The sequence below is a fragment of the Corvus brachyrhynchos genome, unplaced genomic scaffold (genome assembly GCF_000691975.1).
Source record: "Corvus brachyrhynchos isolate BGI_N302 unplaced genomic scaffold, ASM69197v1 scaffold115, whole genome shotgun sequence".
NCBI classification, from domain to species: Eukaryota; Metazoa; Chordata; class Aves; order Passeriformes; family Corvidae; genus Corvus; species Corvus brachyrhynchos.
The window spans coordinates 10,604,225-10,619,319 of NW_008239553.1; the positions used below are offsets into that span (position 1 = coordinate 10,604,225).

At 45.4% G+C, this 15,095-nt stretch overlaps 1 protein-coding gene across 7 annotated transcripts in view; it reads right to left on the reverse strand.

The window, feature by feature from the left end:
- RGS6 (regulator of G-protein signaling 6) overlaps positions 1-15,095 on the reverse strand; it is a 279,108-nt gene that overhangs the window by 15,117 nt on the left and 248,896 nt on the right. For 5 of the 7 annotated variants that reach the window (XR_001864478.1, XM_017742088.1, XM_017742087.1 and 2 more), the window contains exons 16-17: positions 14,293-14,382; positions 6,617-6,670 (exon numbers count right to left, since the gene is read on the reverse strand). Coding sequence is in view for 5 of the 7 variants with exons in the window: in XM_017742088.1 (XP_017597577.1) it covers positions 6,617-6,670; positions 14,293-14,382 (144 nt within the window). In the remaining 2 variants the exon portion in view is untranslated. The remainder of the gene's footprint in view (positions 1-6,616; positions 6,671-14,292; positions 14,383-15,095) is intronic. The other 2 variants (XR_001864479.1, XM_017742089.1) reach the window with 1 other exon arrangement.

The window sequence follows — 15,095 nt, forward strand, 5'->3', positions numbered from 1 at the left end:
AATTTCTAAAGCAGATGGGAAACTACAGTGCTTTAAACAGCTAGGCTGAGACTGCAGGGCTAAAAATAGTATAGCAGGCTCCTTTTAATTAGTAAGATGATGAAATATGACAGAAGAGAGAGATGTAGATGTATGGATTTGTGTGTATGTGTGTCTTTAAAATTAAGTTATTACCTCAATACTAGGTATTATTTATAACATATATGATACGTGGTGTCTGATTTTTATGATGCCATTTATCTTCACTTGGGAGAGAAGACAGGCTAACTCTGCTTTCATAATGTCAATCCTTGTTGTATTCAAAAGGAGAATTGTAGTAAGATAAACCTGCCACCACGTGCAGTGCCATCCTTTTTTAAATGAGGTGGATTAGTAAGTGCTCCAAAGCAATAGACTGTCAGTTCTACAAGTCCGTGACATCGACTGTTCCCCAGGGCGTCCTGGAGAGCATGGAAGAGCCAGCCTAGCTTTATACCTGTGATTCCAGAAGAGCACAGGAGCCTGGCATAGGGCCAAAGGGGTCAGGTACTGTGATGTTTATCCTACCACTGTGCCGCCTATGTATTTTTGAGGACTCTTCAAAACCTGAAGAGAGAAGAAAAGACATCTGCCACCCCTTTTCTCCAGCAGTGCTGGGCTGCACGTGCCCTGAGAGTGTTCTGCTCCACCATGCAGATGTGGCCCTTTGATGCTCACCAGATGACTGATGACCATGTTTTGTCCTGGAACCAAAAAACTGCCATGAAACACATGGACATCACAGCTGTAGACTTCTGTCAGGTGAGTTGAGGAGGCTGAGGATGCCTGGCCTGCTGGGGGCTGGATCAGACAGATGTTCCGTCACTCCAAGGGGAACCCAGACAGGCACTGCAAACCATGCCCTTTGGTACAGAAGGACCTGACCACAGTGGGCACAACCCCCTTTTGGCTATTGCACTAAGGTAGCAGCTAATACTTTGTAAGGACCTGGAAGCAAAAAGTGAACCATCACCATGGTGAAAACTGCCCTGTCAAAATCTTGCTGTTAGTGTCGTGCTTAATGTGGACCAGAAAGCACCTGGCTTTCAGAAAGATTTGGTGCAAAAACTGGGTGCATTTGTTAGTCATGAGATGCCTTCTGTTGCTCAAAAGTATCCAGCCGAGGAAGACAAGACAGTGGGTCTTGAAGGAATTGAAGACTGGTATAAAAAAATATGTAAAGCCCTGTTCTTTCTTATTCCCCATTGATCCACGTGAAGGTGGAAAGCCTCTGGCTGGCTAGCAGAACTCCATGGTGTCTTGCTGAAGTGTGTCAAATGGTCTGGAGCTAACCCATGTCTCCTGAGTTATGACTCTCAGATGAGCAGGAGCCCTGTGGGTAAGATGACTTCCACTTGTTCCAAGTCTGTGCTCCCAAAGCCAAGTGTACTGCTTTCCACCCAGTGCAGAGGACCAATCTGGAAGCACTGAAAGATTTTTCAGGGGTGGGGCTTAATCCAAGTAAGAGACAAAAAGCCTGCAATACTCTTCCCAGTTTGTCAACACAAACCTTTACTGTTTCTCTTTCAGAAGTGTTGTATTTTCTCCTGTCTTTGTCAATCAACAGATAGTGAGACCCAAGCAACCAGAACAGGCAAACTTAGAGAGTCTGGTTTTTTTTCACTCAGGTGAAGACTCACTAAGAAGCTGGGCATGTCTGGCCTCCTGGCTACAAGTCAGCATTCTCTGATATGGAAAGCAACACTGTAAGTACAGTATTTTGAGCAAGGAAGGGATCATGAACCTCTACCTCCATGCTCCTGCTCTGGCTCTATGCCACCTGCAATGTTAGTGGAACAAAGTTCTCCAAATCTGAGTACAATGATGTAAAAGGAAGGGCTCTAGAAGAAAGGGGGTCCAAGAGAGCTGGTCAATATTCAAGCATCACTTCTTCCAAGCTCAAGACCAGTGTATCACCATGTGCAAAACATCAAGCAAAGGGGGCAGAAGATCTCTTTGGATGAGCAGGGAGCTTCAAGCAAATCTCAAAGAGATTCTGGGATGTAGAAAAAGGAACAGGCCACATGGGAGGACTAAAGGAACAGTCAGAGTATGTAGGGATGTGACAAAGAAGGCCAAGGTCCATTTGGAATTAAGTATGGCAAGGGATATCAGGACAGCAAGAAGGGTTTCTACAAGTACATCACCAGCAAAACGAAAATTTGGGAAAATGTGGGGCTGCTACTGAATCAGATAAATGTCCTGGTGACAGAAGACACAGAGAAGGCCTGGCCAATTACTGAATGTGTCAGTTTTTAATGCTGAGGTTGGGAATCCCAGACCTTGGAGGTAAGAGAGGAAGGCTGGAGAAAGGAAGACTTCCCCTTGGACACAGAGGGCTGGGTTAGAGATTGGCTAGGCAGACCTATGTGCCATAAATCCATGGGCCCTGATGGGATATACCCAGAGGTGCCTAGGGAGCTGGCAGATGTTGCTGCTAAGGTACTCTCTATCACCTTTGAAAAGTCATGGAGAACAGGAGAGGCACCCGATGAGTGGACGAAAGCCAATGTTACTCTCATCTTCAAAAAGGGCAAGGAGGAGAACCTGGGAAACTACTGGCTGGTCAGCTCCACCCCAGGAAAGGTGATGGAACAGATAATTCTGGAGGTTGTGACCAAGCATGTAAAAGAAAAGGTGGTCACCAGGAGTAGTCAGCATGGATTCACCAAGGGGAAATCATGCTGACCAATCTGATAGACTTCCATGATGGCATGGCAGGATGGGTCAATGAGGGGAGAACGGTGGGTGTTATCTGCTTTGACTCCAGCAAGGCTTTTGACAGTGTCTCACATTACATCCTCATAGGTAAGCTCAGGAAATGTGGGTTGGATAAATGGACAGTGAGGTGGACCAAGAACTGGCTGAATGGAAGAGCTCAAAGGGTCATGATCAGTGGAATAGAATCCAGTCGGAGGCCTGTAGACAGTGTTCCCTAGAGATCAATACTGGGTCCAATCTTATTCAACTTGCTTATCAATGACCTGGATGAAGGGACAGAATGCACCCAAAAACAGTTTGCTGATGATATGAAACGGGAGGAAGGGACTGATACACCTGAAGCCTGTGCTGCCATTCAGCAGCGTCTTGACAGGCTGGAGAAAACTAATGAGGTTCAACAAAAACAAGTGTAGGGTCCTGTACCTGGGGAGGAATCAACCCAAGAACGAGCACAGGCTGGAGGCTGACCTGCTAGAGAGCAGCTCTGCAGAAAAGGACCAGGGAGTCTTGGTGGATGACAAGCTGACTATGAACTGTCAGTGTGTCCTTATAGCCAGGAGGGCAAATGGTATCCTGGGATGCATCAGGAAGAGTGTGGCCAGCAGGTTGAGGAGGGTGATCCCTCCTGAGGCCACATCTGGAGTGCTCTGTCTAGTTCTGGGCTTCTCAGTACAAGAAATACAAGGAGCTACTGGAGAGGGTCCAGTGGAGGGCCACAAAGATGACGAGGGGTCTGGAGCCTCTCTTATAAGGAGAAACTGTGGGACCTTGGCCTGTTTGATCTATAGAAGAGGAGACTGAGAGGGGATCACATCAATACATACAAATATCTCAAAGGTGGGTGTGAAGAGGATGGTGCCAGACTCTTCTCAGGGGTGCCCAGTGACAGGACAAGGAGAAATGGCCTTAAGCTGAAACACAAGAAGTTCTACCTCAACATGAAGAAGAACTGCTTTACATTGAGGGTGGCAAACACTGGAATAGGCTGCCCAGGGAGGCCATGGAATCTCCCTCTGGAGACAGTCCAAATCCACCTGGACACATTCCTGTGTAACTTGCTCTCCTGCTCCTTAGCAGGAGAATTGGACTAGGTGATCTCCAGAGGTCCCTTCCAACTGTAACAATTCTGTGATTTCCCAAAATGCTGGGTGACATGCTACAGCCAAATCTGAAAATTTCCCCAGGGGTCAACTGGTCCTCCCAGTGCCAAACAGAGCAGCACAGTCTAGAGATGGCCCAGATCCACAGGCAATTAATAGTTCAGTCAATCTGGGAGACTACTTCATCTCAGTTATGGCTCTTTAAGGCAAATAAACTTTTAGCCCTTATTGTTTTTGAGATTTCTCTTTACAGCCATCACTGGAAATGTGACCTCATCTTAATCTGCTTCCAAAATAGGCTCAGTGCTCCTCCCTTGAGGGGAGACAAACTGGGGGTCTGTTCCAGCCAAACCTTAAGCATGCATTTAACTGTGCAGGGCCAGCTTGAACATGTGATCCTGTAATGAGCAACCACTAAAGCACAGTGGAGCCCTGGAAGTATGGACTGCTGAATTGCTCCACTCCTACACAGCTGGGGAGCTGCAGTGCATTTTGGAGAACTAGAGCATACAGAATTAACTTTGTCTTAATTCAGTCCCCTGAGTATGCCATAAAGTTCTCACTTTGGTAATGCTGTCCTCTGAGGACATGTCAATGTAGTGACTATTTTCTCATCTGATCGCAATCACAAACTGCCATAATGCAAAGTATAAAAAATTCAGACCCTTCCTAGTTCTGGTAGCTACCATGCCATCAGAAGAGGAGATTTTATATCTGTATTAGGAGAAAGAAAATATTTACAGTATGCTAGCCAGTAAGACAAAAATGAACCACAGTGCCGACCAATCTACAATAATTTTCTTTACAGCTACTTACATTCTAATCATAGCATCCCAAACTGAGCTTGTCAAGTTACCCTTCAAATCAAATGCAAGAGAAAAATCCATCCTTGGCTATGCAACTATAAACCCAGCCAGTCTAGTAAAGTGAGAGTTACTCTTCCACGTACTTGGCAAATCTGGGAGCAGAATTTACCACTCGGTGTAAATATTTCTGCATAGTTTGTTTAAAAAAAAAAAAATTCTTTCCTACTCCTCTCCCTGGCAGACTCTTAGAAAGTAGTAAATATGCAGATGGGCATAGTGATATATTTTGTATCAACATATTTTAAATGTGTGCATATGCATTAGCTATATAAATACATTCCCCAGGAAGTCTGCCAGTGGATGTACTACAAAGCTTTGTATATTACATTTGGGTTTGCTTGCGCAGTAGCACAGCAGCGTCAGGAAGAACTGCTTTCGGCTTATTTGCTCTACAGCAGCTCACAGTTACCTGCACAGCTTCCTGTTTCTCTCAGTATATACAAAGGTGCTATATTTATATACCATGTGTGTATGTAGTGTACATATAAATATACATTTATACACACACATGCAAGAGTATCACAGACTCATAGAATGCTTTGGGTGGGAACCTTAAAGATCATCTAGTTCCAAGCCCCCTGTCACAGGCAGGGACACCTTTCACTAGACCAGGTTACTCAGAGCTCCATTCAGCCTGTCCTTGAACACCTCCTGGGATGAAGCATCTGCAGCTTCTCTGGGTAGCCTGTTCAGTGCCTCACCACCCTCACAGCAAAGATTTTTTCCTAATATCTAATCTAAGCCTACTCTGTTTTAGTTTGAATTCATTCGCCCTTTTCCTCTCACTGTGCTCTTGTAAAAAGTCCCTCTTGTCTTTCTTGTAGGCTGCCTTCAGGTACTGGATGGCCACAATTAGGTAACATCAAAGTTTTCACTTTTCCAGATTGAACAAACCCAATTTTCTCAGCCTTTCCTTGTAGGAGAGGTACTCTATTCCTCTAATCAACTTTGTGGTCCTTCTCTGGATTTGGTCGATGTCTTTGCTGTCCTGGGGACTCTGGAGCTGCATGCAACACTCCAGGTGGGGTCTCATGAGAGCAGAGTAGAGGGGCAGAATCCCCTCTCATAACCTGTTGGTCACGCTGCTTTTGATGCAGTTCAAAACACAGCCTGTGCTGCCCAGTATCCCTGCTACTCCACTCGCAGTATCTGCCTCTGGTCCTGCCCCCTTCTCCCTGCTTTTCCTGTTCTGTAGAAAAATTGCTGCACAGACAGATCCCTGAAAGCAAGTGGGGCAAGCAGGTCTTGTCCAAGCTCTGGACAGACCAGCTGGAGGTTGGAGACTGATAAAGGACAAAAGACAGAGGACATCTGCCTGCTGCCCTTGAGGTCCCACTGTCCCCTTGTCTAAAAGGTTTAACAGTGTTATGTTTCTTGCTGTGACTGTGCTCCTTTTCCGGTACCAGTATCATGAACGAGGCAAGGGGTATCGCACATCACTATTTACATGAGCACTGACAGATGGGGGCAAGGAGGAAGTGGCTGCAGTGCTGTGGGTGGATATGTATGTGACGCTATCATTATCCATGCACGATGGAACTGTACGGATACTGTTGCAATGGAGCTATGAGAACCATGCTCTTCTACTTCATTGTGCAAGGAAAAGCCACAACAAATACTGTAGTGGGAATGTAGCAAAACTTTGCATTTAATTCTAGACAAAAATCAATTTGCTTTTGCAATGATGATAAGCTAGAATGAGCATTATGCCATTTCTCCCCCCCTGCCCCCCCCTCCCCCCCAGTCCCTTCTTTAGAGCTACTATTTAGATGAGCTACGGTATTAAGAGAGAAGCTGCAAAGATGCTAGCTGCAAAAATAAAGGATGAGATAAAAAGTCAAGCATCCACATTTCCCCCAACTGAAAATGAAGTTCTGAGGAAAGGGAGGAGGGAAAAGAAAAGGAACTTACCACGCTGCGAGTGAACTTTTCTAGAGAAGTTCTACGACCTTGCTCATTCTCTGGCTTAACAGGGAACAAAAATAAGATAAAAATACAGAAAAAAACCCTTCAGCTTAAATGCAGTCTTTCAAAACAGCAGCAAAATATAAGGAAGCAGCAAGAAGAAAAAGTTGTAAAAAAATGTAAAAAGCAGAAATCAATGTTTGCAACAGCAAACATAAGAAATCAAAATGCCTTAAAGAATGAGAAAAATCAGTACTTTTACTCTCAGAGAAAGTCACTTTTCTCCTGTGAGTTTTTTGAATGGTTCATATATGTCTGTGCATTGCTGTGTCTTACAGCTCTTGGTATTGATTTCTTTTTCACTGAATTTTCCTTCTGTTGCTGTTCTAGCTGGGACGTCTGATTCTGGTTAACATCTGCCAAACAGCTATCGGAGGCTCCCAGCTACTTGTGTAGAGAGATGAAAAAAACCACAGTAGCTTTCACAGTATTAAAAAGCAATGTGTGAGTGAATACAGCACTGGAAGAAAACCACTGGACTCTTTGCCAGTGAACCTACACTCTTCTATTTATCCAAAGGGTAGAGGCATATTTCCAGTAAATTTGGCTACAACAAAACACAAGACAGCATATGCATGTCTTTGCAAGGCAACAGAAAGATACAGGCCAGTTTGGGGCACTGAGTACGGGACTATTCATATGCAAGAAGACGACATTCAATTGCACTGTGAGAAGACAAGCATGTGCATCATGGCTTTATAAACATATCCCTGAGAAGGTTGCTCACTGCAGCACTTTGTTCATTTGGCATAAGGGAGATCTAATCGCCACTAACAAGGAAGAACTAAATAATTTATTGGCATATTTGCTGGAATATCTAAGAGAAAAAAATTGTTATAGAGAAGAGAGGAAACTCAATGATACAAAAGAAAGCTTATTGCAGTCAGAAAGCTGTGGGCACTGCTGATTTCCAGGAGAGACACTTATTTTAATGTGGTGAGCCAGCAAAATGGGGGTGTAAGATGGAAGTAAAACTGCCATGAAGGGAATAAGGAGCTACATGTGAGGGAAAACCACACTAATGATGGTGCATGAAGGTGCACTGGAAATAAGCACTGCACTGGAGAGGCACATACCTGACATATCATCTATTGCAGATTCAGCTGCAGTAACAACCCCCAGGACAAAGCACCAGTGCAAAAATCAGATAGAGAAGACATAAAGAAGCCAAAACCATACCAGATAAATTGGATGAGAACTCGTGTAGCTGAGTCTAGGCAAAGCCTTTTGATTCTTCTGCATGTTTATCACAGCTTTCACACCTCTCTGATGTCTACAAGGTTAGTCTTAAGCATCCCATGGAAAGATGGGGCAGATCGTCCCTGCTGCATCACCAAAGATGAGATCAAAACATAAGGCTCTTTTAAGATAAGCAATATTCTTTATCCAGAAGAAAGAAACAAGCAACCTCCACACTTACAACCATTCGAGGAAGCTACAGCATCAGCTCTGATGTCCCAAAAGTGGTATCAAAAGTGAACACTAGAGGCGCGTCATTTTAGCCCACACAGAGGATGGAGCCAAGCAATAAAGCAGCCTTCCCGGCTGGCAGGAAAACAGTAATGTACCCAGTCCAATGTTCCCCAAAGGAGTATTTAACACGCACTAACCCAAGGGTTAGTTGCCTCTCCTTGCATGTGAGAGGAGAGGAAAGGGGAAAGAAACATCAGCCTCAGTCTTTGGCTGAGTACTAGAGCCGTGCAAATGCTCAGAGCGTCACAGATTCCCTCTTGGAAATAGCCTCAGAGGTGTCCCCACACGCCGAGGCAGCAGAGGTGACAGAGAGAAGCTGCATCCCTGCCACTTCAGCTGAACACATACCAGTGAGCAGGACTGAGGACAGCAGGGCACTGGGCCTCTGCGTTGGTCTCCTGCACGGGTGGCAAGACCCACCAGCAGCCAAGTTAAAAACACAATTTCAGGAGAAGAAATACCTGAACAAAAGACTGAGTGTACTGCAAGGCTCTTTAGGGGAGTAAGGCACTCGAAGTCTGCAGCATCACATTGCTGCAGGCTGGAAAATCAGTGTCTGACCCAACTGCACTTTGAAGTGGAGCTCTGGTGTGCATTGGGGTCAAAGGAGAATGAGCTGCTATACTGGCCACACTGCACCCCTGCACTCACTGTCAAAATTTAGTGTCTGTTTTTTCTATTGGCAAGGTGATCCACCTTCCCACCCAGCAGAAAGGTAGGATGGTGGTCTTTAAAGATCATGAGCACCTTGCTGAGCTGCTGAGAGCTTGTCTGGCACAGGGGGCCCCACGCAAGGCTGTTTGCTGCCTACCACAGCTGAAGACGTGTGGGAAAGCAGCCACAGAGAGCACCGACAGTGTCTCACAGAAGCGCCTTGCAAAGCACGGTTTGCAGTCACTCTGCACATTTGGCATGGCGGTGGCAGGCTGGATGCGTGGAAAGCTCATCCCCATAGCATCCAGCTCTGAGTCAAAGCTTGACATTTTCTAGTAAAATAAAAAGCAGCTGAGGCAGGCTGGCTGCAGAGTGATGAGCTTGCTTGAGCAGTTTGAATGTCCGTGGGTGTGGGTGCTGGCTGTACAGCTTGCTGGCGCTTCCTGTCTGCTTGCCCGTGTGGCTGGCAGCCTGCCGTGCAAGGAACGCCTGCCCACAGCTCTCCAGCACGGTGCTGAGCTGGGGAGGCTGCCTTGCACACTAGATGAAGGAAATTTAAAAAAAACAAAGTGCAAAAAAAAAAAAAAAAAAAAAAAAAAAAAGGGGCGAAGGCAGAGAAACTCATGTGCAAGCCAGGTCATGTAGTCCTCCCAGGTGCAAAAAATGCAATCTTCGTCAGTAAGTACACCAACAGACTCCATCAGCTAATGGCAAAGGACATATGCATTTGGATAAAATATGAAACAACCATCCTTACTGCAGATGAAAACCCTTCAGCCCAGGCAGATACATAAAAATAGAGCTCACCACATAGAAACCATTCACTAATTATTGACTAGCTTCTTCAAATTTTCCTTTTTTTTTTTTCTTGATTAATCATTTACCCAGCCATCCAAACTTTAAGTTCCTTTGTGTAGATTCTGCTTGAATGGAGATTAAGTAGAAGAAAACTTAACCAGCTGACACTGACTATTAAAAATAATTATGAGAAAATTGCTCAACATCTTTACAACATTCAAGGCAAGTCCTGCGACTGAATCAAACTGGCCATGTGTGCCCTGATGGGACTGAGAAGGAGGCATAATCTGCAATAGGAACCTTCCTGGACAATACAGAGCAGTTGGCACAGGGGGTCTGGTTAAAAGCAACGCTTCAAAAGGCGTGTGCTGAAAATGCAGCCTGTTCCTCATGGCATGAAGCTGTTAAGTATCCCCTTGCTGACACTTCTTGCCAGGGATCTGAAAAGGGATAGGGAAATACATACAGAAACTTGGTCTTCTGAACATAAGGTCTGCAAAATTCTCTACCTCCCTCCCTCCCTGAATTTATTTTGTTGGCTATTGAATCCTTTATTTTGGTATGAGACTTTGGGGTGTGAAGTGGGGTTTATTTTGAACTTTAACTTGGTGAAAAATAATGTGCTCCAGAGGGAATGGCATCAGATAAAAACAAAGGATAATAACATCCCTGACCCTGGGTGCGGAAAAGGCCAGGAGCAGGTCCTGGGCTTCTAAGGCAGTCACATCTACCTGTCCAAAGTGAGAAAGCAAAGGGCATGTACAGTGCCACCAAGTGGCCGGAGTATTTTGCATATATTGTGTGTTCATTTGAACAGGACCACGGTGAATTCACACTTCTCTGAACCAGGTGGAGAGCAAAACAATGCTCTAAACCAAGAAAATACCAACCTGCTCTTCCCTCAATGCCGCAGGGCTCACTCTCATAGCTTCGCAGCCTGTCTGCACTACAGCTGTGGCTGCCTTTCCAGGATGCTTCCCTGCTTACGGGCAGGGCCGGATAGCAGGAAGCCACCCCATGCTAAACTGACACGAACACCAGCACTGTGACAGTTCAGCTGCCCCTTCAGCTAATGCAGAGATGCCAACCAATGTCACTGTTTCACCTTTACAGTGAGCAATGGAAAGTACCTCGAGGTCTTTTCTGTTCCTTTTGCTCCCTTCTCTGCAAAAATAACTAGCAGAGCACATGTCTGGCTGCTTCTTTACCATTAACAAAAGTTCCTGTGCACTTGCATCCCCTTCCATGGTGCATTAACTAATCTGCACTGCTCTTTCCCCAGGGAATAAACCCCTGCTCTGCAGCCAAGTCACCCTGCCAAAATGCCTTCTTGCCTTGACTGAGGAGGTTCGTCACAACACTTGTCCTGACAGGTGGATCACTGCTGTCTAAGGACATCCAGCCACCATTTTGGCTATTGCGGAGAAGGGCTGGAGGGCAGTGCAGCAGTGATTACCTGCTGTAAGGTACCCTGCAGCAAGGTGCATATTAGCAGAAACAGGAGCAGGTCAGTGCTTGACTCTCTGCAGCACCAGTGGGGCGTGTTGGGTAGATACACAAATAAAACACAGTGAGTCGCTCGGGGATCTCAGCACATCCAGCCCTTTGCTGCCGAGCCAGACGCTTTCAGCAGATCCGTGATTTCTACCTGCTGCAGAGGGGGTCTGGGAATGGAGGCCCAGAGCTCAAGTTGGGCTGGGCATATGGCCATTCCTCCTGAGGACAGGGCTGTGCTCTCATCCCTCCTCTTCTCCAGCTTGGCAGAGAGGAGGCCTTCTGTTCAAGGCAGAAGGCTACACCCAGTTTTTCCCCTCTGCAGCTCACTGCTTCCAATCACACCCTTGCTGGAGGCCAATCTCATGTTCCCTGCTGAGCACCATGAATCTGCAGGATTGAGGCCAATAATACTGTGGTTACTTGCAATAATGACATTGGGAAGAATGGGGGAAAAAACATCTAAAATGGATTAACAAAGTATGTATGTCTGGTCTGTACACAGCCTATGTCTGCTGTCTTGCATCAGTTAGTGGTGTGAACAATACGTTCCCCTCATAATTCTGTCATTGTATCTCAATCCTGACCCATAATTTCTTCTCCCTTCTTCCCCTCCATTACTGCACTCCCAGAGCAGGGAGGGGAAGCTCCCACATCTGTGGTTATTGTATGGTGTGGAAGAAGGTAACTCTTCAAATTTACAGTATTTTACAAATACCAGAAATGTGAAGCATGTTTTGAAGCACTAATCAAGCTTTGGCATCTCTCTGCTGAGCAGGTCACTATCATCATTGCCCTTTGAAAAAGAGGAGGATATACGGCAGACAAAATTGAACTTTTTTCCCCAAGCTCACACGAGAAGTTAAGTGGGGTAACCAGGGGAAGCATATGGATTTTATGGTTCCCAGTTCTGTACTCTAGCTACACAGTCTGCCTTTCCCTTTTTCCTGCCCTCTCAGTTTGCCATAACCCAGTGTTGGAGGGCAAAAGATCCCAAATAACACAAATTTACCCACAAAACATTAATGTGGGAATCTGAAGCCATAGTTCATTTGCTTAGCGCAAGCAACTCTTTTACCCCACGTCCATCATGCTGTGCTTCTGACAGAACTTATTTTCAGTAATGAAAGTAAGCTATGTCATATCAGTGTGGTATACAAGCCATGTGAGGATAATGACTTTGGGGAAAGACATGCCTCAGAGAGATGTACTCGTCACAACTTAAAGAACTGCAGTGAATTTCTATTCACATCATTGAATCCAGGACTTTGTTTGCCAGCTCTAAACCAAATCCTCCATCTATGCAGGCTCTGATATGCTATTGCATTCCTCTTTTCCTCCCTTGCTTTCCAGCTATTTAGAGGAATTTTAAAAGGATGCCTCTCAAAGCTTCACCAAAGGTCCTAAAGATTGGACCATGTAGCTCAGCCTATAGAAATGTCACATTCTTTCTATCATCATCTCTGTACCTACACTGTTTCCAAAACATTCACTTGCACAACACAATGCAATGTGGTTGCAAAGAGCCTTACAGACTCTGGAGCAGCACCAACTCCCCTCCTGCATAATGTGAAGCTGATCAACAGCGCATCTGCGCAGATCTACTCCTGCCTTTTTTGTGCCTTCATATGTTTACTCATGCACCCACAGCTCTTTCTTAAAGAAACTTGATTCTTACTTTCACGGCTGTGTTAACATGACACCAAAACCTGCTCCTGCGGCAGTTTGCAAGGGGATGAGGATGTCATGCTGACACATCCAGGGCTTGATCTGACAGCAAACAAGGATTGCAAAAAAATAAACCTTTGGTTTGAATGAGTTTAGCTGGGAGGAGAAAGCTCTCCTGTCTTTCAAGCACATGAACTCCCATGTGTTCAATGGAGACTGCGGGGTGGGGGGGGGACCATAAGCTGCTGGGGGTAGGGAGATGGCAGAGGCTTTTATGGTTTATACCATCAGAAAACTTTGCCTCGCACCTCCTTCATTTCCCAGCCTCTGAACTAAGTCAGGTCTAACCCTTCTAAATGTAAGCAGCACTGGTTTATGCTGTCACAGACGAGACATTTTGAAACAGAAGACTGACTGCTGCCCTCCACTACCTTTCCCTAATCCACCTGCCAGTAGTCTCAGGCACAGCAGACAGAGGGGCTTGTCTCCTTTTGTCACCATATGCATGCTTTTAAGGCACACAATGACAATCAGGACAAAAATACCACTGGGATTTCATTGTATTGTGCCGATGCAATGTAATTTGGCAGCACACAGAGAATGCAGCAGAAAAACAGCAGGGAAGATGGTGATGGGAAACCACATGCTCAGGCTGCAGGAGTCAGGAGTCAGTTTATGTACAGTCCTGGGAGTCAAATGCAAGTGAGACATATACATATGTACATGGCATGCACATGCACACAGACACACACAGAGAGCTATGGGAATTAGTCAGGAGTTGCAGGAAGCATTTGAGCACAGCCACAAATGCAGAAATCAGTAGCTTATCTCCTAGACCCCTTGGAAAGAAGGGACTCGGGGACAGGAGCTGTAACTCTATGTAACCACTCCTTTGCTACCCTGATCTGGAGCCTCCTGACAGAATCATGGTGCTGGCAGAGCTCATGCAGATACCAAAAATGCTAAGAAGAGCTCGAACCCAGATTTCCTGTGAGAGTGGCTGGAATTCTTGATTACTACATGCATTGCAATTATTTCCTATCTCCGAGGAAAAGGAAACATCTCTGGGGAGGCAAAAGCAAGGGAAAGGAGAATGGGAATTGCTGCAGGGGGATCTCTAGGCAAGGCATCCAAAGGGAATATCACATGGTGAGACTAGGGAGGTGAAAATCTCAACAGGTGAATTTTGCACCAGTAATGAATAGACTGATGGGTTCTGCTTCTCATATCACACACCGTTTTTCCATGAGAAGGAGGCAATACAATTTGTATTGTCTGCACTGAGTTTGGGAGACAACTGTGCAAGACAAACACCTTTCCGTATTACTTTTACCTTGGGTCACCATGTTTCCCCCAAAACTCATGCTGAAGCTGTGCACAAGGATGCCATGCCCCCAGTGAAGATGACAAAAGTGCTCATTCCCTTCTTAAAGGAAAAAAAAGGAAACAATATTTTCACTTTCACACTAGCAGCAAGCAGCAGGCGAGAATCAAGAGGTGCTAAGAGATGCAGGCATGTCCTTTCCAACAGATACCTTCTTCTTCGCCAGCAGCAAGTCCTGGTAAGCATTCGAACGCAGAAAGCGCGCGTAGCTGTCACTCTTCATCAGCTTGTAAATGTGCTCCTGTGGGACGGCGGGAAACGAGAGAAAGAGAATTGTTATCAAACCTCATTTAGACATCACAGGGACTTAAAACACAGAGAATGGGAAGGAAGAGAGACTGATCAGAGTTCTAATTAAGTCTGCTATTACTGATTATCTGTGTTGTGGTAGTGTACATGAGGTCCATCCTGGGGCAGGACCCTGCTGTGTCTGGGGCTGTACGAACACAAAAGAGATGGCCCTCACCCCAAAGGCGGGCACATATTATTCACTCATCAGGATTGTTCTGCAAAGATTGCAACTCTCTGATGTCCCCAGATTATAAGAAAGTGCCTACCCTGGAAAGAAGAAATAAAAACCAGAAATTGTCTCATAGATTAGGTTTCGTTTTAGCACTTACAGATACTGAAACAATCACCCAGCATTCCCCTCCTGTTCATGGAGGGGAACTGATACTTGGACACATTTTATGTCCACTTTAGACATGCACTCAAGCAAGCCAACATGTTAGTGTCCTGAAAAAGCCCTTATCTGTGGTGACTGTTCAGGAAGTTATATGACTAGCTCAGATGTGGATGGCTACATCATACGTATAAAGTTACATTGGATGAGTCTCTCTCTTGTATGTACTGTTACCAGTTTGCTCTGAGAGCACTTACTATGTGTATCTTCAAACTTACAAAGTAGTGTTTCATTGCAGCAGAACTTACTACATACCATTTTCTATTTCCTTG